Source organism: Ananas comosus, linkage group 2 (genome assembly GCF_001540865.1).
Source record: "Ananas comosus cultivar F153 linkage group 2, ASM154086v1, whole genome shotgun sequence".
Taxonomy (NCBI): Eukaryota; Viridiplantae; Streptophyta; class Magnoliopsida; order Poales; family Bromeliaceae; genus Ananas; species Ananas comosus.
The window spans coordinates 14,902,170-14,928,684 of NC_033622.1; the positions used below are offsets into that span (position 1 = coordinate 14,902,170).

General features: G+C 35.2%; 1 protein-coding gene and 1 long non-coding RNA gene across 23 annotated transcripts; one reads left to right on the plus strand and one right to left on the minus strand.

Annotated features, from left to right (window-relative positions):
• Positions 3,494 to 9,383, plus strand: LOC109705359 (probable transcription factor RL9). Of its 2 annotated transcripts, none has more exons than XM_020226100.1 (6): positions 3,494 to 4,758; positions 4,945 to 5,021; positions 5,635 to 5,680; positions 5,887 to 6,058; positions 8,631 to 8,679; positions 8,825 to 9,383. In XM_020226100.1, exons 1-6 carry the CDS (start codon positions 3,999 to 4,001, stop codon positions 8,936 to 8,938), a joined length of 1,218 nt encoding a protein of 405 aa, XP_020081689.1. In that variant the 5' UTR covers positions 3,494 to 3,998; the 3' UTR covers positions 8,939 to 9,383. The 2 variants fall into 2 exon arrangements, with proteins under 2 accessions (XP_020081689.1, XP_020081685.1); XM_020226096.1 differs by having other exon boundaries at positions 3,496 to 4,758; positions 8,631 to 8,703.
• Positions 9,668 to 26,237, minus strand: LOC109705373. 21 transcript variants are annotated; one of them, XR_002214720.1, is made up of 12 exons: positions 26,015 to 26,237; positions 25,787 to 25,925; positions 24,986 to 25,087; positions 22,843 to 23,003; positions 22,604 to 22,721; positions 22,424 to 22,484; positions 22,226 to 22,315; positions 22,006 to 22,070; positions 21,797 to 21,877; positions 21,185 to 21,295; positions 20,957 to 21,091; positions 9,668 to 10,319 (listed from the first exon to the last, which is right to left on the minus strand). It is a non-coding gene; the product is annotated as an uncharacterized LOC109705373 (long non-coding RNA). The 21 variants fall into 21 exon arrangements; XR_002214722.1 differs by having other exon boundaries at positions 9,668 to 10,103; positions 10,231 to 10,319; positions 21,797 to 22,070; XR_002214743.1 differs by adding an exon at positions 23,858 to 23,982 and having other exon boundaries at positions 21,797 to 22,070.

Below are 26,515 nucleotides of genomic sequence, written 5' to 3' on the forward strand. Positions count from 1 at the left end.
CAAATACTCTAGATCAAGTTTAACGGAGCTGATCGACGATTCGAAAGTCGCAACATCGAAAACGAGCTGGAAGCACGGAAGGCTCCGTGCTTCCGATAGCATAGTAGCTTTCACTATATATATATATATATATATATAATATATATATATATATATATATATATATATATATATATATATACTATATATACTAGTTTGAGGCTAGGAAACTATAAGTAGCAAACGTGTTCCGTTGTCATCCATTTATTTTCGATAATGGAGCCTCTAAATCATTTGTGCTCGTAGGTTTTTGGCCATTGAATTAAGGAATGTGTAGTTAAGATGATAATGGTCTTCTAGGGTTGAGTGGATGGTTGGTTGAATATTATGATCTAATAGATGAAAGTGATAAAAAAAGGTAGACCTAAAGATAGAAAACTTACCAGCACCAAGTGCTTGCTATTTTTATAAGTACCATAGTTGGACTCTCTATCTCTCTCTCTCTCTATATATATAACTGACATGTAAGTACTAAATATTATTCCAATTCTTGCTTAGAATATGATAACATCCATAAATATAGAAAGATTGTTAGAATTAATTTAACTGACACACTCTGGGCCTACAGTCATGTAAGAAAACTATCAAACACATTCTTAATTTTTAATGAATAAATTTGGTCCCAAAATTTAAATATGCAAGTTAAAGGAATCAAATAGAAAATTACAATGTGAATCACATAAACAATTTGGAATGCACTATATATCAACTGACATTTATTTATATGAAATAGGACGAGACCGACATTTATCTATGAACTAGGATGAGAAAAAATGGCTTTGTTCCTCTTATTTCTCTAAGGGCATGTTTGGTTTGTTGTAAAACCGCACTAAAATTTTTTTTCCTCTGAAATTTATTTTTCATATTTTTACATAAAACCAAACACCCCCCTAAGCTAGAGATTCATGAATTAGATACATAGATGTAGATCGTCCAATGAGAACAAGTACTTTATGACCATTTGAATGATTTTGTTTCTAGATTATGTTCTAACGAGTTAAATGCCATCCTTGCGAGCATTAGCTAGGAATCATTTACTAGAAGATCTTTATAGTATCCCAGTGCTTTTACAGCAAGATGAATATGGAATCTTTGAAATGCCAACATTTAACATGTTTTTTTGTTTTTTAATTTGCATCGATTGAGTTTCTGAAGAAGTGTTATTTGTGAAGTTGTGACAAACTTTTAATATTTTTTTTTTTTTTTTGAGAGATAGGTAGCACGCTACCCGCTTCGTTTATTTTATTTAGAAATAAACTTAGCTGAAAATGTGAATCAACTAGGATTTGAACTTTTAATAATATTATTAACATCGTCCTCCTGAAGCGAAAGGTAATTATACCATGAAGTTTTGTTACCATTGGATTACAAGTCTAGCTACTATAGTTTTCTCCTTAAACTAAATTTTTTCTTGAATTAAGGGCTAATTTGGTCGAGCTTTTTTTTTTTTTTTCAATAGTCTGTTTGACAAAGAGAAAAGTCTACAACTTTTGTTGAGACGAGGCTTCAAATATGATTTTGAGCTCGAAATGCAGAAGCTCTAATTTATAACACTTCTCTAGATACAAATTATCGGGAAGAAATTGCTGTCTGAAAGTACTACTAATTAGGTTGTGAAAAAAAAAGAGCTAACATTTTATGATAGTATATATACTTCTTATAATAATACTAATAAATTAATATTTTACTAAATGTCGGTACTCTTCTTCCCTGTAAAAAGAAAAAAGGATAGTTGCAAGAAAATCATTTACTCGGACAATTATATTAGCAAAGCAAGATATATTGGATTAATAGAGCTGATCACATCTGGTTGGTGAGTAATCTCCTCTGTCTAGCTACTATCAATTTTAAAGAATAAATGAGACTAGAATCTGAACCGAAGTAATTCATACTTTAAGACTTTAAATTTTAGGCTTATAATTAAGTAACTTTCTATATATTTTACAACTATATTTATAATCTTTGGATGAAAAATTATAGGGTTGGAATGATAGTAGTCTTCTATAAGAGTTTAGTGGTGATCCCTCAGGATTTAGTAGGTGATTGGTAAAATAGTATAATCTAAGAAGTGGAATTTATCAATATATAGATCTAATGGTGAAAATTTTGATAGCATCAAGTGTTTAGTACTATTAATAGTATTCCAGTGGAACTATATATATACATATAGAATTAGGCTACTAAACAATTGATAATATCAGAGCTCCGATATTATAGTCTTATTTTTTATCTTAGGGTGTTCAAATCAATGATTCACATCATTAAAAATGATTTAGAATATATAAAATTTTTAGAGATAAAATTTTAAGTATTTTCGACACCGTTTACTTAGTAAGTAAATCATGTCAAAATGAATGACAAAAATTAAACAATCCTTAAAATTTGAGGATAGAACTTTTGAATTTAAGATCAAGAATGTTGACCTTGATATAAATAGTTTAAAAGTATTCTCTATCAAAATTTGAATAAATTTAGATTTTTTCTACACCGTTAAACTACAAACTCGTTATAGTAACCATTGAAAATTGACAATTTTGAAATGGTTTGATTATAAAGTAAACTATGTCGAAAAAATATAAAATTTTATTTTTAAGAACTTCAAATATTCTAAATCAGTTTTAACGGTGTTGATTATTGATTTGAACATTTTAAGATAAAAATAACTCTATAGTACTAGAGCTCTCGTACTATAGATAATATAGGAGCCTAACACACTCTCTCTCTATATACATAAGTCCGACTGTGGTGTTTTTAAAAGTACAAAGTATTTGGTACTTATAAATTTTTCACTGTTAGATCATTAATCTCTTTGATTATTTTCACCCGTTAGATTATACTATTGAACCGACTACCTACTCAACTCTTGTGGACTATAATTATCCTAACGGCATATTCCTTAATCCAAAAGCCGCCTACAAGTACCAATGACTGAGTATTTTTAAAAATGAAACCGAGCTAGCTATGGTCCAAAAGTGATACATGAAGAAAAAGTGATACATGAAGAAAAAAGACAGGGGCTAATAATAACTTAATTAGAAAGAAAGAAAAGAGAAACAAAGATATATTTGATGAAGGAAAACAGTGAGAGTGAGAGATGCCAAAGCTGCCGAGACTTTGGAACCCTCACACACATCCAATCTAATTTATGAGAACCTCCCCACCCCCCCCCGCCCCCTCTCTCTCTCTCTCTCTCTCTCTCTCTCTCTCCACCTTATTTCCCTTCCCCCTTAAAAAAAGGGTGACAGTAGAGAGAGAAAGTGTGAGAGAGAGAGAGAGTGAGTGAGTGAGGGGAATTCGGATCCAAATCCGAAGGGTGTGGGCTAAAAGGAATCCCCGCACGAGCCCTACTCTCTCTCTCTCTCTCTCTCTCTCTCTCTCTCTTGATTCTTCTTTGATGTTCTTATATTACTTGCAATTTATATCACGGAATATATATATANGACCGTTTGGGCCTTTCTCTCTCTAACCCATCTCTCTATGTGTCTCTGTGTGGAGTGTCATTTTCTCTCTTACACACACACACTCTCTCTCTCCACCACAAGTCCACAACTAGTCCTCTCTCTCTGCCCATATTCTCTACCTTCTCTTTCACTCCTTTGAACTAATTATTAACCAAAACAATTAATCCAAGATCTCTCCTTCCTTTTCCCTCTCTTTTACTTCTTCTCGATTCACATCTATCTCTCTCTCTCTCTTTTTGTTTCCTCCAGGTTTGTATAAATGGGGACTAGAGAGTGATTTTAAGATCTTGAGGGAAGCGGCATCATAACATATATAACCCCATCCTTAATCTCCCATGATCTCTTCCACGGATCATCAACAAGTGAGTAGTAGTATGAGACCCATCGAAGAGAAGATGCGGAAAAGAAAATCGGGTTTTGGAAGCATAGTAGAGAAGTGAGAGGAAAGGAAATAATATCGTGACACGGCGTCACAAATTAATCTAGCCTGACTAGATTATGGAAGCCGCCTCGGCGCCGTCGCCCGACCTCTCCCTCCACATAAGCCCTCCCAACAGCGCAGCTGCTCCGCCTTCCAACGACAAGCCGGCCCGCAACGGTGGCGGAGGCTCCCGCGCTTACACCGAGCTCTCCCTCTCCCCCCCGCCACCGCCGCCGCCGCTGCCAACGCCGCCGACGACGACGACGACGACGCCGCGGGGCCTTTCATTTGGGGCGGCGCCGCCGATGCAGCCCCTTCATCACCGAGCGATGCACGACATAATTGGGTGCTCGTCGGTCGATTCCACTCCGATTAGAGGGATCCCGATCTACAGCAACTCCCCCCTACCCTTCCTCCCCGCAGACCCCAAAAACATGGGGTTCCTCCACCAAGTTTGGTCTTCGTCCTCCCCCTCCTCGTCCTCGTCCATGGCGTTGCCGCCGCTCTCGGACCCTTCTGGGCCCTTCTTGCACCCGGTGGGCAGGGCTTTTACCGCGCCGACGACGGCGAGGTTTAACGGGCTCTTATCGGATTCTTTTAGAGCGCACAACCACCACCACCACCACCACTACAACCACAACCTTCCCCACCACCACCACCAACACCAACACCATCAGTACGGTATCGGGTCGTTCGACGCGGCGCAGAATATGATGAGGTCCAGGTTCATGGCCAAGCTCCCCGGCAAGCGGAGTATGCGTGCGCCGCGAATGCGGTGGACAAGTACGCTCCACGCTCGATTCGTCCATGCGGTCGAGCTACTCGGCGGCCATGAGAGTATGCTCAGCCCCCTCTTCTATAACTTTCTTCTTGTCTTTTTAACCCATGAATCTATTTTGAGTAACAAGATCGTTTTTTTTTTTTTTATATTATTATTATTATTATTAACGTTTTTTTAATGTGTAGCTTATATAATTGGGCTTTTGGGTTTTGATTTTTGTTTTTTTTCCTTGGGGGCGTCAGGGGCCACTCCAAAATCTGTTCTTGAGCTCATGGATGTGAAGGATCTCACTCTAGCCCATGTCAAGAGCCATTTACAGGTAATTTATTATACTATTTTAAAAGTTAAAACCTTCTCTTCTTCTATTTTACTCTTCTTTTTGAATAGCTTATTTCTTGGAAGAAAAGGAAATGAATGAATGAATGAGTGAATGAATGAGTGAGTAGATGGGTTTGCTTCCCCAAGACACACAGGAGAGTGCCATTTTTAGATTAGATGAGAGAGAGAGAGAGAGAGAGAGAGAGAGAGAGAGAGAGAGAGAGAGAATATAGAGAGAGAGAGAGAGAGAAAAGTAGCCATCATTTCGCAATAATACAACTATAACAAGCCACACCCAAAGCATCAACCTCGTGGGTAACGGGGAAAGCAAGAAGCTCCCTCAAAAACAGAAAAGAAAGAAACAGAAATTAAGAATACATTGGATCACAGAGAGAGAGAGAGAGAGAGAGAGAGAGAGAGAGAGAGGGTTTTCCTCCATTTCTTTTTCCCATTATTCTTTTTTTTTTTTTTCTCCCTTTCTTTTCTAGGAAGCTCAGTTCACTCACTCCACCTCTTCTTCTCTTTTCTTCTCCTTTTTTCTCTCTCCCTTACCCCTCCCCCTCTCTCTCTCTCTCTTAATGTATTTGGTAATATTTTCCGCTTTGCCACTGCAGATGTATAGAACTGTGAAGACCACTGACAGGTCTGCAGCATCCTCAGGTAATTCGTATTGCTTAGCCTTCTGTGCTCTCCTCATTAACTCCTCCTCCCTTCTTCTTTACTCACTGCCCTAAAACCCAATCGTATATTCGTATAGCACACCTTTACTAATCATAATTAATCAACTCCACCCCCCCCATTAATTTCCACAATCATCAACCCTCAGCGTACTCATATTTGTTTCCTTTGATATCCTGATCATGAAGGCCAATCCGATGGATCCGGAGAAGATGATCTCGCTTCTTCGACTGGCGCCGATCTCAGCTTCCGGCGGTTCATCGAGCAGACTAGAGCGTCGGACGGAGGGAATGCAGCTAGTGATATGGACTACTCGTCAGCCAGTACTAACCCTTCCACCAAGTGGAGCAACTCCTCCAGGTAATCCCTTGGCATAGAGATGTTCTTCTTTATACTTTTGCATGGGATTAGGCTTTTGGATATGATATATATATATATATATATACATTCAGAAGCATACAACATGTATAGTCCAAGGTTGAAGTATAAAAGGGATCCCATGTCAGCTTTTGCTTTTAGCTACCTCTATCTAGATATCAAAAGGAAGATATATATTGTTCCCAGCTTAGAAACAAAGCCAAAGCCAAATCCTAAAGAAGAGTAAAGAAAAGAAGAGAGGAGAGAGCTTGTTAGGTTAAAAAGCATGTGAAAGAACATTCAACTTTATTGTATAATAATATCCACATAAAGTTATTATTGCTTAGATGGTTATTGGAATGCATTAAGGGCCCCCTCTCCTCATAGACTAACCTTAGGAGCTAAATGTTTTGCCACGTAAGACCAAGAAAGTCCACCACTCCCCTTGACTTGGGCATCTTTTCTCTCATTCTTTCATCACATTACAATAATAATAATAAAATATTTAAAAATATTGAGGGAATGGTGTGTGGTATTTGGCCTCTGCCTTGTCCTTTTCCTGCTTGGGTTGATTATTTTATCTTCTCTTTTAATGCATGGCTCTGATTCCAGGAATGTGTTTTGACCTGACGTGCCCTAATGCCTAGATATGTTTTTGTCTCTATTCTTTGCTCTCCTTTTTCTCCTTTGCTTTTATTTGTTTGAGCCAGTATTAGTATCATTCCTAGGCTTCACTTTTTCTCTTTTTTTGCTTTCCTTTTCTTTCCTTCTCTCATACCAATATCTCCTAGTAGTACTAAACCTTGGAGAGGCCATGTATTTAGAAAACCTCTAATTAACTAATCTAAAACTTTTTAAAAGTAAAGAGTATTGGATAGGTGCTTTGCTTAGCAATTTGAAGTTTTCATAGTAGTACAACATTATCCTCTATTAATGTTTTAAGCTCCATTACACTAGTAATATGAGGTTCCCGTCCTATAAAGTTTCACAATTATTCTTATAATTTGGTGCTTCAGTATTTCATCAAGTTATTAGATTTCTGTGACTTGCGCATGTTGCTCTTAAATACATTGATAGAAATATGCAAATGATATTCATTAGCTTGTCGAATCTGTCAATGACAATCTAACTTCTTCAAGTAAAAGTCGACAATCAAGCACTTTAATATTTAAGAGGCTGGAAAGATACTTAACAACCTTCAACAACTGTGCTAGCTCCATTACTCTAGCTTATTATGGCATATGGGAAGTTCAAAGATGCTTGGGTTGCCACAACAGTTTAGTTAGGCTTCGTTTGGGATTGCGGAGAGATTGCATTACGTGCGGTGAGAAACGACGATGGAAAAATACCTTTCCGTACATAATATTGTATTCCGCATATTATGGTTAGTCGGTTACGATATATTTTTTGCTGTCTCATCGGAGAACGTAGAAGCATATATATCCCTATATGCTTTTTCTTAACTCCATTCTATCTAATAGCGTTAGATTGACCTCAATACCAAATTAAGCCATAGTATTCTCTACCTGATTAATTGCACGAAATGCAAGATTGCAAAACCAGTTGTAAGGTAATAATTGATAAAACCCCTTTCTGTTGTTTCTCTACAAAATGGTGAATTGTGAGAAATTTAAAAAAAGGGGGTTTAATGGCCTAATCTTATATAGCTTATGATCTGAACTTTAATATATGGAAACATAGATGCCAATTAAACAAGGGGTTAAAACAATTTACAATCTGGCCTTTCCATCTAAAGTTAAGAGAAAGTCCATAGTCGAAGCACGACCAAATAGAAGGAAAAAGGTAGAGAAGATAAACACAGTTGACGAAGAAATATTCTTTTGAAGTCTAGTTAGATAAATACGGATTTGCTCGATGAACTGGCATTTGAGAAGCTTAATTAATTCTATCTATTTCCTTTCAGGGGGATCTGGATTCTGGATAGGTAACACCTATAAATACTTCTCCAATTAATCATTACATTAACTTCCAATTTGGTATGATGATCGAACAGCTTCATGATGAAACCAAATACTGTGAGAATGATAGAAACTCCATGCGTTGCAATGCTATATAGAAAAACTCTATATATTGTTTCCCTTGAGAACGCTTGGTCTCATTAGTTTGTGACCTGGTTAGCGCCGAAAACATGTAGATTTATGAAAAGGCTAAAAGTAATTAAGAACGGAGACCTCTCATTAGATTTAGAGACAGAATATACTTCATGAGGACTTAGTTTTAAACTAATGACATAGACTCTAGCAACCAGCCATAAATTTACTTGCTTGCTATGTATATAGTCCTCTTTTCTATTTTTTGCATCGTATTTTATCATTACATCCTATAATTTACACTTAAGCAACAGTATTTTGGAAGGAATGAATGGCCTTGTGAAACAATGAGTTATTGCATTTTGCATTACAGTAAAATAAGAGGCTTTGCTTTACTCTTTTTCCATCATGGAAAATGAATATCTTTTTTTACTGATCTTGGAAGTTATCTTTTTAATGAATAGCTAGCTTTTGGATATTATTGAAGTGTAACTAACAAATTTGTTGAATTGATCTTCCGCCAGAGATCCAGGGCTCCAAACAAATCCATGCGACATGGATGGGCTCAGACCGGTGAGATTCTTATCTCAGATTGAGGTACTAAATTACATTTCCTCCCTTTTAATACAAAAGAAAAGAGTTTTTCTTTTTTTCTTTTAAGATATGAATGATTCGTGGAATGCTAATGTGTGAGCCCAATATCTTTTTCATGTATCAGAACGCCGAAGCTTGCCGATCTAATGGTTCGCAAGTAACTAATAATGAGCTCAAAAGCCCTAGCTTGGAGTTCACCTTAGGAAGGCCCGACTGGCACAGCGCCGAACATGACTGATGCTACTAAAGATCTACATGATATGTGCTCATGCTTTCTTTCACCGGCTTGTCGGACATAACACCGATGTGTTATCGAGTAAAGAAGACAGAAAGGAGAAGATCCATGTCCATGAATAAGAAGGGGATGTATATATAGCGGAACAACGAATACTTTGTTGTACTCATGAGCATCCTCTTCTTTTGCTTTTCTTCTTTCTCTGGCTCAAACTACAGTTTTGGGGAGCGGCGTGGCTAAAGCTGAAAAGAGTCATTGGGGGTACATTGTTTGCACATGGAGAGCAAGGGGGGAAAAGGTTAAGAAGAAATTACTGCAATATCATTCTTCCCTGATTTGATCTTCTTCCTTCTTTTTTCTTTTTTCTTTTTTCTTTTTTCTTTTTTCTTTTTTCTTCGTCCCTCTCTCTCATCAATATATATAAAGTAGAAGTATTGGCCTAAAGATATAATTAACATGTTAGGAAAAGTAAGGTGCGCTCTATCACAACCCAAGCAAGAACCTACTTTAGTTCAAAAGGCTACTAAAGTCGTAGCTTTTGGCCAGATACATATATGAACACTATTTCTTTTGATTATTACGTCACAGAGAAATACTATTTGTACATCCAAAAGTTGGGCGCCATATTTAATTTATACCCTTCCATCCAAGGGATTAGACAATCTTTTAGAATTTTTATATTAAAAACAAGGACAAGACTGCTGTGGAGAAATGTGCCCTTGAATGAAAAGGGTGTAAGATTTGCTCTTACGTTTTTGGTGTACAAGTAGCATTTTAGTGGGTCGTATCCAATGACCATCTTTTCCTCGCTAATCTTATCACTTTGGTTTTTTAACTAAAAACCAAAATAGGATTATCAAGAGGTGGTAGGGGTACAAACCCTTGTGGTTGTAAACTTAGCATTTCTCGGAACTGAGAATATCACTGTGAGTACATAATAATAAATCTTTCACTTTCATGCATGTCTGCAAGAGAAAATATCATTGTGAGCATGTAATAATCTCTCACTTTCATGTCTGCGTATGACATTTTGCCCTAGAATCTTATACTCTCCTCTCATACACCCAATTCACAACGTGTACACCTACGCTCTTTGACGTACAATCCACCACCATGTGATAGAATCGTGCACACAACCGTACAGTTCTTACGCTGCAGTCACTTGAGCCTGTTTTGGTTGGTTTTTAGTTTTCTTTAGAAAAAAAAAAGAAGAAGATATAGTAACAAACATAACATAACATTTGTTTATTACAAAAACAAATAAAAGATAAAGTGCAAAGTATGTTATGAAGCACCTCCTAATCTTGTGCATGGAAACTCGGAATACAATCTCCCGCCCTGATGGTTTCCATCACAACCTTTAATTTCTAGTACCTTCTACCAGCTTCAGAAACAAAAAAAGAAAAAGAATTATGGTATCGGTACACATTCCAACAGTGAATACAACAAAAGTGGTACAATTTATTATATATAAAGTGCAAATTTTAAAGCACTAATTAATTATTGCTGATTGGACCGTCATTTTGGTCCATCACTATGAAAACTTCTCTGCGTGCACGGGTCATATACGACCAAAAGTAAATGTGACCTGACGAAAAATGCGTAACCATACGTGGTGTAGGAAAACAAACGTAGTAGCTGGTAAAGAGGGACCAAACATCAGGGCAGTAGAAATTCAAAGAATGGGGTGGGGAGGGGGGTGAGGGGTGCATTTAAATGGAGACAGATGCCAACAGGGTATTTCTTCTCTTTCTCTTTGTCAGATGAAAACTGACCAGAGGACAGCGGGCGCAAGAGAGAGAGATAGAGATAGAGATAGAGATAGAGAGAGAGAGAGAGGAGAGAGAGAGAATTGGGGCTGACATTAATGCGGGAAAGAGAAAGTGAGTGTGGAGTGACATGATTTTGTAATCCATTGCTTTATGATTGAGTTGTTTGTTCCTGCTTTTCTTTTTCTCTGACAAAAAGAGATATAGCATCATAGCCTTATGATGGCACAACCCCTCAAATTTTTCAATAAATAAAATTCATATATATATATATATATATATATATATATCATACACAGTTTTTTCTGTTCTTTTCTTTTCTTTTCTTTTTTTTGGGGGTACCTTGATAAAGGACAATTGCTTGTTAGGTATCTTAGCAACAAAATACCCTGTTGTTGTACGGAAGATATTATCGAACGCATCATACATCAGTGCACTACTCATCCATTATCCCTCTTAATATCATATTTTGGGATTTAACCATCTTTTTTTTTTCTTTTTTCCTTTTTTTTTTTTACCGACCGTCCTTAGAGCAAGTGGCAAAGGATTTGGTGGTTGGTACCTGAGACCCAAATTCGAATTCTAGTTGATTCACATTTCTAGCTAAGTTTATTTCTAAATTAAATAAAAGAAGCAGGTAGCGTGCTACCTATCTCTCAAAAAAAAAAAAAAACCATCCAATTTTTTAACAAAGTAAACACTATTACTCATTAGAGGGTAGAGATTTCTTTTTCTTTTTCTTTTTCTTTTTTTTTTTTGAGGGATAGGTAGCACGCTATTCACTTTGTTTATTTCATTTCGAAATAAACTTAGCGGGAAATGTGAACCAACTAGGATTCGAACTTAGGGCCTCGGATACCAACCACCAGGGACGAAGCTATGTGGAGGCCCAAGGTGGCCATGGCCCCCCTCAACTTTTCAATATTTGCTTAAAGGTCCTTTAAAGTTTTTTTTTTTGTGTACTATGGATAGATATGGCCCCGTAATTTTTCAATATTTACTTAATAGTATGGTGCCAACATAAATCTCTCTCTCTTTCTCCTAATCGATATACTCTTTTTATGAGTAAAAATATATTAAAATCTTCTTGCTTACAGAGTCTTTTGTAATATATTTCTCTACTCTAAATATTTAATTAATAATTTTTAAATAAAAATTTTTAAATTAGAAACAATTTTGTTTATTATTAATTACTAAAGTTTTTATTTAAATATATTTTGGCCCCCCTCAAAATTAAATCCTAACTTCGTCCCTCCCAACCACCAAGCCCTTGATCACTAGGTGGAGGCAATAATCTATTCTCATATGTAGATTCTGTATTGTTGACTAGTCTAATTCTCAACTAATGTCGCACTTTTTTTAATAAAATGTTAGGAACCCAACTACCTTAATTCGTGAAAACAATGAACAAGCCTCAGACCTACCCGGGAGAGCATAATATATTTAGCCTGACATTATTATGATATATATTCAATGGAAAAAAAAGGCACACTTTTAATAGCCCCGTAATGAAAACATTCAGGAGGTGGCCAATATATTAAGCACGCTAGTGATAATAATTTACTCTTTACCAATTTTATCATTCGCTGTTAAGATACGTTGTGTTCAAGTTAAATGTTGTTTCATATGATATCAAATCTACTTTCATAGGTATCATTCTCAGGGAAAATGCCTGTACCAAAAGAAAGGTGAAAGAGAAAAAGTCCTTTTAAGTTCTAACCCGAACAATCCCGGCGCAGAAACAAAAAAAAAACATCAAGCATATAGCAACAAGAGTATGAAGAATCTATTTTGCTTGAAACAGAAAATACATGAGGAGATTCGTTGAGTTTATAGGAAAACTTGTAGGAAAACCTTAGATTAGGGCTGCTGTGCAATCCTGAAGTGCTATTGAACCCTAAGAGCCCTCCTGTGAGTAAATTACAATGAATCTGACTAAAAACCCTAAAGCTAGAGGAGAGTTCTCATAAAGTGGAAGGCAAGGGGAATGTTTTGCCGATGAATTGCGGTCAAGCAACTGGAGAGTGTTTTTAATTTTTTTTTTTTAGAAAGAGATAACAAGTTATCTGCTTCATTTATTAGGCAAAATGAACTAAACATACAAGATGAAAGCAGCGAAGGCTTCCGGAAAAAAAACGAGACATAAGTAAAAGAAAAGAAGAGGGAGGGGAAATGTAAAAAAGTAGAAGTGAAAGAAAAGAAAATTTAAAAAAAGAAAAATAAAGGNTCCTGCCAGCCATTTTTTTTTTTTTTTTCCTTTTTTCTTTTTTTTTTTCTACCAATTTAAGGTTTTATACTAGAATTCTCCCTATTACCTACTCATCACGTGACTACATACTACGCAAGCTATTATAGAAGGCATGTTGTTGTCCCATAAAACAACGATTCTATGGATTGTTCGTTAACAGGAAATAGTTTCATGGGGGACTTTTTTTCTTTTCTTTTCTTTTCTTGTCTTTTTTGACACATACTATATATATATATATATATATATATATATATATATATATATATATATATACTTAAAATAAATAACTTTTTAAACTCCCCAACACGGTAGTATTCCGATACTACGGTATAGAGAAAAACAGTCTCTTTTTCTTTTCGTCCTTGTTTGTTGAGTTAGTATTTCGTTACCTAATGTTTTAGTACAGTGAGGTGTGAGTGAAAGAGAAAGGGCGTAATTACAGTCGGGGTTAAGAGAGAGAGAGGAGAGAGAGAGAGAGAGAGAGAGAGAGAGATAGAGATAGAGATAGAGAGAGAGAACGCGGGCGACAGGAGACCAGTCAAAAGTAGACTGTTTCTCTTTCTCTTCTTTATGGGACAACCGTAGACAGAGGTAAATTTACGTGGGGAGTGGGGGGAGGTAGAGCAAGTGGCAAAAAATTTGGTGGTTGGTACCTGAGACCCAAATTCGAATTCTAATTGATTCACATTTCTAGCTAAGTTTATTTCTAAATTAAATAAACAAAACGAGTAGCGTGCTACCTATCTCTCTCAAAAAAAAAAAAAACCATCCAATTTTTTAACAAAGTAAACACTATTACTCATTAGAGGGTAGAGATTTTTTTTTCTTTTTCTTTTTCTTTTTTTTTTGAGAGATAGGTAGCACACTATCCACTTTGTTTATTTCATTTCGAAATAAACTTAGCTGGAAATGTAAACCAACTAGGATTCGAACTTAGGGCCTCGGATACCAACCACGAGGGACGAAGCTATGTGGAGGCCCAAGGTGGCCATGGCCCCCCTCAACTTTTCAATATTTGCTTAAAGGTCCTTCAAAGTTTTTTTTTTTGGTGGACTATGGATAGATATGGCCCCCTAGTTTTTCAATATTTACTTAATAGTATGGTGCCAACATAAATCTCTTTCTCTTTCTCCTAATCGATATACTCTTTTTATGAGTAAAAATATATTAAAATCTTCTTGCTTATAGAGTCTTTTGTAATATATTTCTCTACTCTAAAAATTTTATTTAATAATTTTTTAAAACTTTTATTTATTTTAGGTGAGCTCTTTTATTTGACTAAACCAAAAATTGTACTAAATTTAATAGCTATGTTAATTTTATTTACTAAAAAACTGAAAAATTACTCTTAAATTTAGTAAAATTTCTAAGTTATTTTAATGTAATAATATAAATAAAATAATTAAAAGTTAAGCATCTGAAAAAAAAAATTAAAGTTCATACTTTTACATTATTTATTTAATTAATAATTTTTTAATAAAAATTTTTTAATTAGAAAAAATTTTGTTTATTATTAATTACTAAAGTTTTTATTTAAATATATTTTGCGCCCCCCCCCCTCAAAATTAAATCCTAACTTCGTCCCTACCAACCACCAAGCCCTTGGTCATTTATTCTAGGAACGGTCGGTAGGGTAGAAATTTCAATGAAGGAATTGGGGGGGATAGGTATTTGATGTATATATTCACTAGGTGGAGGTAATAATCTATTCTCATATGTAGATTCTGTATTGTTGACTAGTCTAATTCTCAACTAATGTCGCACTTTTTTTAATAAAATGTTAGGAACCCAACTACCTTAATTCGTGAAAACAATGAACAAGCCTCAGACCTACCCGGGAGAGCATAATATATTTAGCCTGACATTATTATGATATATATTCAATGGAAAAAAAATGGCACACTTTTAATAGCCCCGTAATGAAAACATTCAGGAGGTGGCCAATATATTAAGCATGCTAGTGATAATAATTTACTCTTTAGCAATTTTATCATTCGCTGTTTTAAATGTTGTTTCATATGATATCAAATCTACTTTTATAGGTATCATTCTCAGGGAAAATGCCTGTACCAAAAGAAAGGTGAGAGAGAAAAAGTCCTTAAGTTCTAACCCGAACAATCCCGGCGCAGAAACAAAAATAAAACATCAAGCATATAGCAACAAGAGTATGAAGAATCTATTTTGCTTGAAAGAGAAAATACATGAGGAGATTTGTTGAGTTTATAGGAAAACTTGTAGGAAAACCTTAGATTAGGGCTGCTGTGCAATCCTGAAGTGCTATTGAACCCTAAGAGCCCTCCTGTGAGTAAATTACAATGAATCTGACTAAAAACCCTAAAGCGAGAGGAGAGTTCTCATAAAGTGGAAGGCAAGGGGAATGTTTTGCCGATGAATTGCGGTCAAGCAACTGGAGAGTGTTTTTAATTTTTTTTTTCTTTAGAAAGAGATAACAAGTTATCTGCTTCATTTATTAGACAAACTGAACTAAACATACAAGATGAAAGCAGTTAAGGCTTCCGGAAAAAAAATGAGACATAAGTAAGAGAAAAGAAGAGGGAGGGGAAGTGTAAAAAAGTAGAAGTGAAAGAAAAGAAAATTTAAGAAAAGAAAAATAAAGGGATAAAAAAAACTGATGTCGGAGATAGGGGTCGGCGGTCGACAATCAGTGGATCTCATTCCAAGAGACCATAAGGAGTTTTACACGCTCAACCGACCAAGTAGGGTTGGGAAGTTTCACTCGAAAGATAATATTATTCCTTTTTATCCAAACGACTCACTAGATTACCGACAAAAAGGTTAAACCTTTTATTCTCTTCACAACATCATTTAGGCTAGTTGTCCTTGACTAGAATACTCGAACATCGTCTGAGACCTCAGCAAGAACCTCCAAACCATCAGCATAAAGGAGAAGATATTGAACAAACATGCAGTTGCACATGAGGTAAGCAATTGGAAAGTGTTACGGAGAACAATCCCAATTCTACGTTTGGGTAGGTGGAATAGGTCATCAAGAGAAAAATAAAAAAAAAAAACGTAATATGGTAGCACGTCACATCTCCCAGACTGATATATATAAACGTGCTAGAAGAAAATTAGGGCACATATGAAAGTGGCTAACCAGGAAGTTTGTCATAAGGTTGCATTAGTGCATTAAACATTATTTAGCGCATTAAGTACCAACATCAACCGTTTTAATATCCTATCCCTCTTTCCACTTAATCTTGCTCTTCTTTATTGTTATTAATTACTTTTCTAATCTAAGTTATGCTTGACTTTTTTATAAAATAACTCTCTAAAATTTTATAATTTACGAAATAACCTTATCAAATTTATATTTAGCAAACTATCCCTCTCTTCACTATGTAGGAGCCATATAGGATTTTTCACCACGTAAGATTTTTTTCCGAAACTCAATGAATTGTTAACCATTTCTGAAAGTCTCCCAGGCCTTTTAAAGACAGTGAATCATTCGTCACATTCACCAAGACGATTAACGATTCACCATCTTCATAATTATCAGGATTGTATGTGAATTATATAAGAAATAAAAAAAAATAAAGTTATTAGAATTATACCTGAATTATTAAAATTTTTATTTGATTGTTAGAATTGTATGAATAGATTATTATAATTTTCAGATTGTTCAGATATATGTAATTTGTTAAAATTTTTATATAATTGTTAGAATTAAATATGTGATATAAAAAAATAGTAAATAAATAAAAGACAATGAATAATTCATTGTTTTTGTGGAGAATTAAGAAGTCGGTAAATCATTATGTCTTTATAAAGGCGGTGAATCCTTCATGTCTTTAAAAAAAAAAAAAATGTTAATGTGGCTCCTATATAGCAAAAGAAGAGTTTGCCAAAAAAAAAAAATTATAGAGTTAATTATTCAATTAGAAAATTTTATAAGGTTGTTTTGAAAAAAATGTTTGTGGTCACGCAAGATAATGCTAACAGCCAACATGTGGCGGCACTCAGTGGTAAGAACTGTGTACAGTGTACTACGAGTGCGCAGAGCAACAAACCAATTACATCCGAAAAAAAAAAAAGGAAAAAAAAAAAGGATAAGGAGAGTAACAACCAACAAGAAGGCCAACCCAAAAAAGGTCCCGGGATTGAATCCCAGGCGGAGCGGAAAAAAACAAATCCAACGGGGGTGCAGGGCTTTTTTATAAAATGACTCACTAAAAAACTGTAATTGACAAAATAATCCTGTAAAAATTTTATTTATAAAAATAACCCTCCTTTCGCCACGTGAGCGCCACGTCAGAATTTCTTTACAAAGACGGTGAATTGTTTTCCGTTTTCTCTTATTTCTTTTAAAAGCGGTAAATTGTTTCTCGCTTTTTTCTTTTCTTTTAAAAATGGTGAATCTTTTTCTGTTTTCTTCTATTTCTTTTAAATGCGATAAATCGTTCACCGCATTCATTAAAATTGTGCGTGAATTATATAGAAAATAGAAAAAAATGAAATTGTTAGGATTATATGTGGATCATTAGAATTTTTATTTGACTAGTTGAATATATGTACAAATACACGTAACAATTAATTATTTAATACTATTAGAAAATACCTACCATATTTTGTCAACAATAATTATATAGTTTTTTTTTTATTTTATAAAATTTATATATAGTATAGATATAGACATACATTAAACATTTTTCTGATAAATTTACATATAATGTAGATATAGATATACATTAAATATTTTTCTGATAAATTTACATATAGTGTAGATATAGATATACATTAAATATAGATATACATTATATATTTTTTAATTCTCATAAATTTAAAATTTAAATAAATATTTTAAACTAAAAGTATCAAAATTAAACAGTTAATATAATAAAAAAAATATTAGTAGATAGAATAGAGATAATATATATAGAAGCAGAGATTCTCCGGTAGCCAAAAATTTGAATAAGCATAAATTTTTTTTCTGTTGTAAAAACAATGAAGAATTAAAAGTTTGTTTAATTCTGTTATTTATTTTACGTAATGAATAGAAGAATTATTTTTTTTTTCCGTCAAAAAATATGTCGACAGACTGAAATTTAAAATACGTGCTTTTATATATAGTATAGATTATTAAAATTGTATGTATAGATTATTAGTATTTTCAGGCTGTTAAGATTATATATGATTTGTTAAAATTCTTATGTGGTTATTAGAATTATATATATGATATAAAAAGAAACAGTAAATAAGTGAAAGACGGTGAATCTACGGTGAATCATGAATGATTCACCGTCTTTAAAAGAAATGAGAAAAAGCATGAAACCAGTAACCGCCTTTAAAAAAAATGGAAGAAAGCGGAAAATGATTCAGCGCTTTTAAAAGAAATTCTGACGTGGTGCCGACGTGACGAAAGGAAGGTTAGTTTTTCAAATAAAATTTTGAGAGGATTATTTTGCAAATTTTTAAATTTTAGAGGGTTGTTTTATAAAAAAGACCGGCGTGCCCCTATGGGCGGATAGACATACGGATGCAATTTTGAAGTTAAAAAAAAAAAGGCCTACCCAGCTTTTACAAACACACGCTAAGGGAAATACCATACCTATTATGTATCATCAAAGGCAAAATTCTCTGCCGCTGAAATGCACAAAGCAGGTTTTGTTAGAAAGCACAACCTCAAATATAATCATATATCTAAATGCATTGGGCAAGAGCTAGAAATGAAAATTAGGACAAGGAATCAAAATTACTGTGCTCCTAATAGAATCTACTCTAAATGTTTGTAACAGCACCAGTAATTCTAATTATTTTTAAGATAAAAGGTTAAAACAAATGGCAGAATATAGGCAACGGTATTCCATTAATCTGTACAACTATCACTAGGTTACTGTCCAAGATGCATAGGCGGACATGAGTAGTGGTTGTTACAGTTGCTAATTGTCTACAAAGTAGGAGATTCGGCTCCCGGATGTGCTTTTAAAAAGGAAAACTCTATTCTCGCAAATTCAGCGAACCTATTTAGGGTTGCATCGTTGATGAGGGGGGCTCCCTAGTTTGGCTCACCGAAACGGTGAGAAAAGAATCGGCCTCTAAAAAATAGGCTCGGGCCAATGACTTCCAAAGTTAGATATTAATATAGGATTTATACCTGGCCATTCCATCATCTTCAAATAAAAACAAAACAAAACAAAAGGTAAAAAGAAAAGAAAAAACGCCTTAAAAAACCTCGATTGGTCCCCTTATTACCACTTAAATACATCATTACTTTTCTTCCTTTTGATTTTTCTCAGCGTGCAGTTCCATCAACTTGTTTAATCTGTGTGGATCAGCATGAGTAGCTTTTGTTGCGATCCTATCAAATAGGCGCCCCTGTTAGCTACTGTTAGTGTCTCTATATACTGTTTTCATTCTCTAAATGTAAAGAGGGGGGGGAATGAGGAGAGGGGGACCTCGCACCATGAAATGACAGCGACCCTAGAGAAAGATAAGGCGACACATTTCCTATTTCGAAGCATAAGGAACTGTTTAGGACATCAGGGACACGACTACTCAAAGTTCCTTTCTTCTTTATGCGTGTCTCTTTGTAGGTGCATGGGGTTAAAGAAGAAAATAAATGAGATGGCTCGTTTTGATGGTGTGAGGACCACATTGAAGAGAGAAAGAGTGAGAGAGAGACCACTGATTAACATGGGACTGACAAGTCAAGGAGGAAAGATCAAGGCCTCTGTTCTTACTCACGATCCATCTCTTTCATTCTCTTTTCTCATTAGAAAGGTACCAATAATAAATTTATTGTTGCCAAAAATGTACCAAGGCCCCCCTATGCTATGAAGTCCTTTTGAAATAGGCCCTCAAGTTTTTTACTTTTTTACTTTTGTACCGACACCTCCATCAACATTTGTTAGTTCAAAATTTTGTTAAATTAAATAGCTCAATTAGCATTAAGATGCTAATTATATTTTTTTGTTTGCTAAAAAAAGCAATTAAAACTATTAAGCTTAATACAATTACTGACGAATTTAATAAAATTTTCAATTTAATTGAGTAAAATCGTCAAATTTTTTTAAAAAATAACTAACGAGGTGTCAGAAAAAGTTGAAGAGGTCGTTTAGAAAAAAGTGGGCCTCCATACATTTTTACCCGTGTTGTTTTCTACCCGCAATTATAATAAGAAAGACAGCAGCTCTTTGAGCGCAAAAAATCAAGCATATAATAATGAACATAAAATAACAAAGCAATTACAGAAGCTCAAATGCTATAACAATAGAAATAAGCATCAATGTAAAAATCAATAATTTTCTACAGATAACAGCACAGATTGCAAAGCATATAATCAAAATATTTTGAATGGTTGGACACGAAGTTTGCATTTTTTGAAACCTTATGAATGAATAGCGAAGTCATCCACAAAATGCAAATGGAAAAAATCAACCATCAGTCTTCACCTATTTTCAATTGATTATCAAAATTAGAAGATCAGATTCCTTTATGTTTAGTTGGCTCTTATAACTTTTTGCAGAAAACCTCACCCTTCTATTTTTATTTTATTAAACCAATCAGCTATAGAATCATAAATTGCAGCTCCCTTTCTGAGGAAAACTAACTATATTAGATCTAAATTCCCCCAAAAATCTATATATTAGTCTGCAAGGCACCACATTTTGCTTCATCCATCACAACTTAAGGTGTTCAAAGTTCAAAATTGATTCTTCGATGCATAGTGTCTTAGATAGTCTTTTTCTATTGTAGTAGTCAGAAGTCTTAATAAAGAGGTGTAGATTTCCTCCATCTCCATGTTTAGTAAATTTCCGCACACGGAGAGATCTCGTTATCCATAAAAGACGGAACGGATCTTACCGTTGAATCTGGACGGCTAAGATCAATCCTAACTTTTTTGAACAGCTGGATTACTCCATGTGCAGGAATTTCTAGTATATTCGGTGGCAAGTGCATACAGGCTAAACCACAAATGTGCCAATTGAAGTCTACCTGAAATTAAATCAAAATGAAAATGGCATAGGGAGGGGTAACTCATACCTCAAGAAATGCAGCTTGGTCGCTGTCGGTGCTCGTGACTGTGTCAAGTAGATAGAGCAATAGTATGTTAGACATGCCCCCTAGAAATATCGACTGTGTCGAGTAGATAGAACAATAGTATGTTAGACATGCCCCCTAGAAATATCATTGACAAGATTGGGATGAGCAAAAAACATGATAACAAAGAAATGAATCATGAAAGCGCGTTGTAGAAAACAAAACTCTCACCAGTCTGGTGTCTGGTCTTTTGGGAAAACCAACAACATATCACCAAACTGTATGAGGCTGACTCCATGACACTAGCCCACAGCACCAAAGTGCATAGATAAAACCTAACATCTTCAACAGAATAAAGAATAAAAGAACAATGAAAGAAGATCAGAATGAGTGAATGTTGTCAATTAGAGAATACATGTAGAACAATAAAATAGATAATGGATATGGAGCAGGCTCTATTCCTATGTTACAAATAGCATCTTGTTGTTGCATCAAAACATATAAATGTTGACTAATCTGGCTAACGTTGAACTTGGTAAAATTCAATGGTTGAATAAAAAATAATGGATACGGAGCAGGCTCTATTCCTATGTTACAAATGATTGTAATGTCACTATGTCACTATTCCTATTTCAGATGGATGCACAAGAGCAATAATCATTTTGCCTGCAGGCTCTTCATTTGATGACCTACAACTATAGCAGTTCCCCCATAATGTCAAATATGATCTACATTCTCCAAAAAGGAAGAAGTTCATATATTCATCTTGACATACAATATCTGTCTATCAAAAGATTCAAAATAGAAACAAAAATCAATAAATAAAACTACGTTAAGCAATACCTCAAATACACCATATAATTGACCAAAGGGCTAGATATGTTTCAAGCATGTACACCGCCTCCTGAATAAAATAATTGAATGCTGCATACTCCGATGAGTTTAGTCAGTTGACTTATACAAAAGAAAATCAGCGACTATTTATGACAGAGTGAAAAGATCCAGTAATTAAGAATATAAAAATCCAGAAAACTTTTAAGTTTCAAGGACACCTTTCAAAAGAAGGCAGATAGTCCAGCAGATAACTTTTCTGCCAACCAAGCTGCACATACTGCATCTGTCGACAACATTTGTAGATAAATGTCCTATTATATACATTTTTTGAAGGTTTAAATCCTAATAACTAACCACCATAGATCAACCAATACAAGAATTTTACTTTGGAGCTTCAATGAGGCAATAAGCTTTCCTTAGAAGTTAGAGTATCTTTACCTACAAACAAGAAGCTAGGAGGAAGAAATGGTAGTAGAAGAAACAGAAGAGCTGGAGTCACAAGAGGATCACCTCGCCTGCAGGAATTTCCTGCATATAGGATGGAAAAGAGAAAACAACTAAGCCACAAAGGTGTTTATTGAAGCCTACCCTAAATTTAATCAAATGGAAAATGGTGCAGAGCGGGAAAACTCATACCACGAGGGGTGCCCATGAAAAAAAAATGCTTGGTCACTGAAGGTGCTAGGGAATATGTCAACTAGATAGAGCAACACTATGTTAGACATTACTCTAAGAAAATAACATTTTCAAGTTTAGATGTGCGAAAATAGTGACTACAAAGAATGATATATGAAAGGGCTTCACAGTAAACGATACTCTTAGCAGTGCAGTCTGAGCGAAGACCTTGCAAGTCACTACTCAGTTCGCTAAACTGTGTGCGGCTGATTCCACGACGCAAACCCGTGCAGATGAATGCATGGGTGAAACCTGATACCTTCAACATAATAAAGAACAGAGGAAAAAAGAAAGAAAATCAAAATGAGTGAATGTTATCAATTAGAGAATGTACATAGAGCGATAAAATAGAAAATGGATATAGAGCAGGTTGCAGTCACATATTACACATAGTCACTAGGGCAAATGATGCTTGCCCACAATGCTCCAAACTAATAAACACGATTCCCATCTCAAAAGAGTGCCTAAAAGCAACAACCCTTTTCCTCAACCGTTCTTCATTTGATGACTTACAACATCTCGGGTTCCTCGTATAATATCACTGCAACAGGATAGAGAAACAAATATGATGCACATTCTCCCAAAAGGAAAAAGCACACACATTGAGGGTCTTTATTTTAGTTTTTTCTTTTATTGAAGTGCTGCAAATGTCAAACTACATATGGTTGTTGTCTTTTGGTATCCCTTAATAATCAGAAGCACAAATTAGGCACAAAGTGTTTGTGCTGTCTAAAACTAGTATCTCATAACAAATAGAAGTTCTTGCAGAAAGCTAGAATTACTGATTCCACAAACAATTGGCACCCAAACAGCTTTTTTTGCAGTAAAATCTATTGTACTCTCATGGGATAGACCCAGATTCCTGCAGGACTGAAACAGCTCTAACAGCAACAGAAAGATGAAAAGCATGAAAGAAATACAAAAGCTTGTATAAGAGAATAAATTAAAACCCTTCTTTTAGACATCTTTTTTACAATAAATATTCAATCAGAGGCCATGCTTGGATCTTGCATTGGTGATGCTTTTGCACTCTGATCAAGCTGGATCAAGCTAACAGCAGGAGAATCTTATTTGCTAGTAGTTCTGTCAATACATAAATCAGCTTATTTATGAGTAACATCCTGATGGTGAGTTTGATTCAACTGTAATGGAAAGAAAGTGATCGAAAGAAAACAAAAGAAGAAAACCAAGGATTTAAGTGCCCATTAGCATGGGCCTTGCCCGTACTGTGCCAACAAGATATCAGTACGATATGACTCCCACGCCAATTGCGACATTTAAAACCCTTTTTTTTTAGATTGACAAGTTGTTATATCAATAAAATGAAAAAGATTTAATAAATATATACAATAAGCAATTAGAATATATTGATACTAAAGAAAATAAATATTTTACATCATTGTGTGTCGGTACACAAATATATTTTTGAATGGCACACATCGGCATGGTACAACATAGCATGCACTCTCGTACAATGCTGGCAAGTGCTATGCTCAGCCCCATGCCACATCACCTAAATCCTTGCAAAAAACAGACTCAATTTACTTAAAAAGAAAAACATATACAAACAAATAGACAATTGTGCTTTTGGTTGGCTTGTGATTGAATAGCTCATTCTAGTAATAATGATCCTAACAACAGAATAGTAGAGAACAAAATTTGGAAAAGACCACAAAAGAAAGAACGGGAAAAAGACAAAAGCCAATTAAGCAGTGAATTCATCTAAACATCAAAAGACAAAATCCCATATAACAACTGAAAATAGAATTGTGAAACCCCAAAAAAGAAAAACACTATAACAGATAAAAAATGATTTTGGCAAATGAACTGAGAAGAATAGTCAAGCATCATCGCATTTATACATATAAATCACTGAAATTCTACTTCAATTGTTGATAAATGATTCTTGAGCCACGTCTATCCTTTAATTATCAAATAGTTACTGGGACGGATTTGAAATTAAATGATGTTGCATTTTCAGACAATCAATGTAGTTGCCGCCTGATTCTCGGAACAATATAAGTTTAACCAAATCTACATAACGGCCGAAAACAATAGTTTGACCACTCTAAGGGACCTCCAACGTCAGTTCATCCTTGAATTCAGATGTAGGAGTTGGTACAGTACCAGAATTCCTAGATACGTATATGAGTTTTCTAGTTATCCTTATTCTCAATAAATTATACAGTTCCTGCATTCTAGGATAGCAACTACATGTACTTTAAGAAGGACTATCAACTATGAAGGAACTAAAACCAAAAAGAACAATTAACTGTTAAATGGCTTTACTATTCGCTTGCTTTAGTTAGCCCTGATCCTCCAACTAAAAGAACACAAAATAATACACGTAATTTCTCTTTTCTTAATACGATGAAATAACGAACTGTACACTAGAACTACATGATCCAAAGATAGCAAGAGAATATTGACTGAGACTCATAAACATACATGGCAAATAAAGAATAAGAAAAGAGTAAAACAGAACAATCATCAAAATTCAAGGATCAAATTGTTGCCTCTTACTGTTCTTGAAGTTTATCCAAGCCCCAAGAAGAAGGCATGGATATAAGTGTCTTCAAAGACTCCCGGCCAAAATTTTACAGCATAAGATGGATCCAGCACATCCTTCCGCACAAAAGAACAAAATTTTACAACCTAAGATGGATCCAGTACATCCACACAAAAGAAGATAGACTAGTAATATATATAGACAAAAGATATTAATTGATTGCTTTCGCCTCAAATACAAAAAAGAAATGGAGCAGTTGATACAAATGCAAGAATGATTCAGGAAGTATGTGACAGGACATCCTTCTACAGGCATGGATACAACTGTCCTAATACCCAACCCAAAATCTCATGCATAAGATGGATCCAACACATCCTCCTGCGTGAAACAACAGAAATCATAACAACATATATGCCTATATGCATCAAAGGTAGAGGTTTCACCTTACAGCTACCAACAAGAAAGGGAGTAAAGTGCTTTGATTGAGAATTTCAACCAATGAGAGAAAGATTCAGCAATCGAATGTGAAAAAAAAAACCCTCATAAAAGTATGCTCCAGGACATCCTTCTTAAAGAAAGAACATGATCAGAACTATACTGTGCATGAAACAGAGAAGTATCATTATACAGCTGTATTGCCTAGTATGCACAACACAGTAAACAATTCTTTCCGCATGACCTGATCTTCAGATCAGCAAGATCATGGATATATCGCGGATGAAATATTAAAAGCACCACGACATAATAAACGATTCTTTTAACTATAATGGATTCAAATGCTAAGGCAGCAAGAAAGGGAGCAGAGAGTTGTTCACCTCAAGAACCTGACATGATCTTCAGATCGACTGATTTAAAGAACGGATCCGAGGCAAAGAGATCGTGTTGTTCTCTTCAAAACCTGACCCGATCTTCAGATCAACTGATCTAGGGAACGGATCTAGGGTGAAGAAATATCTGAAAACAAGAAGGGTTCTGAAATTAAAACGACAAAACTAGCATTATAAGACAATGAGTAGAGGATCATTCGCTTCAAGAAACCTAACCTGAGATGAGGGTTTCCGGGGGTTGGATTCCGAAGAAAGGAGGAGCTGTTCCACCGTGTTTCTTCCTTCAAGCCCGATCTAGGGTTTGAGCACCTCCACCTTCACCTAGTGGAATCCATGAACGTTAGACCTCATCAATGGAATGAAGCTGGGGCTCGGGGAGGAGGGGAGCGAAGAGGGCGGGGAGAGGAAGGGGAATGACCCCTTTGTTGCCGTTTGTAGCTTGAATGAGGCGGGGTTTGGAAATTTGGGGGTGACGAGGTATTTATAGGAGACGAAGAGATCACTGGACGTGGATACGGGTATCGTACGCGTATACCGTCTAAACGTACGCCCACTCCGAATGCATATATCACGTGGGGTAAAATTTAACGGTCGGGATTTGATTTTATTCTATGACGTTACACCTGTGGACGTGTGGATTGTGTCGACAAAACCGACTGGGAGTAGGAAATAGGGAATTTAGTAATTTACTGTTACCTGTCGATGTCCCTTTTTTTT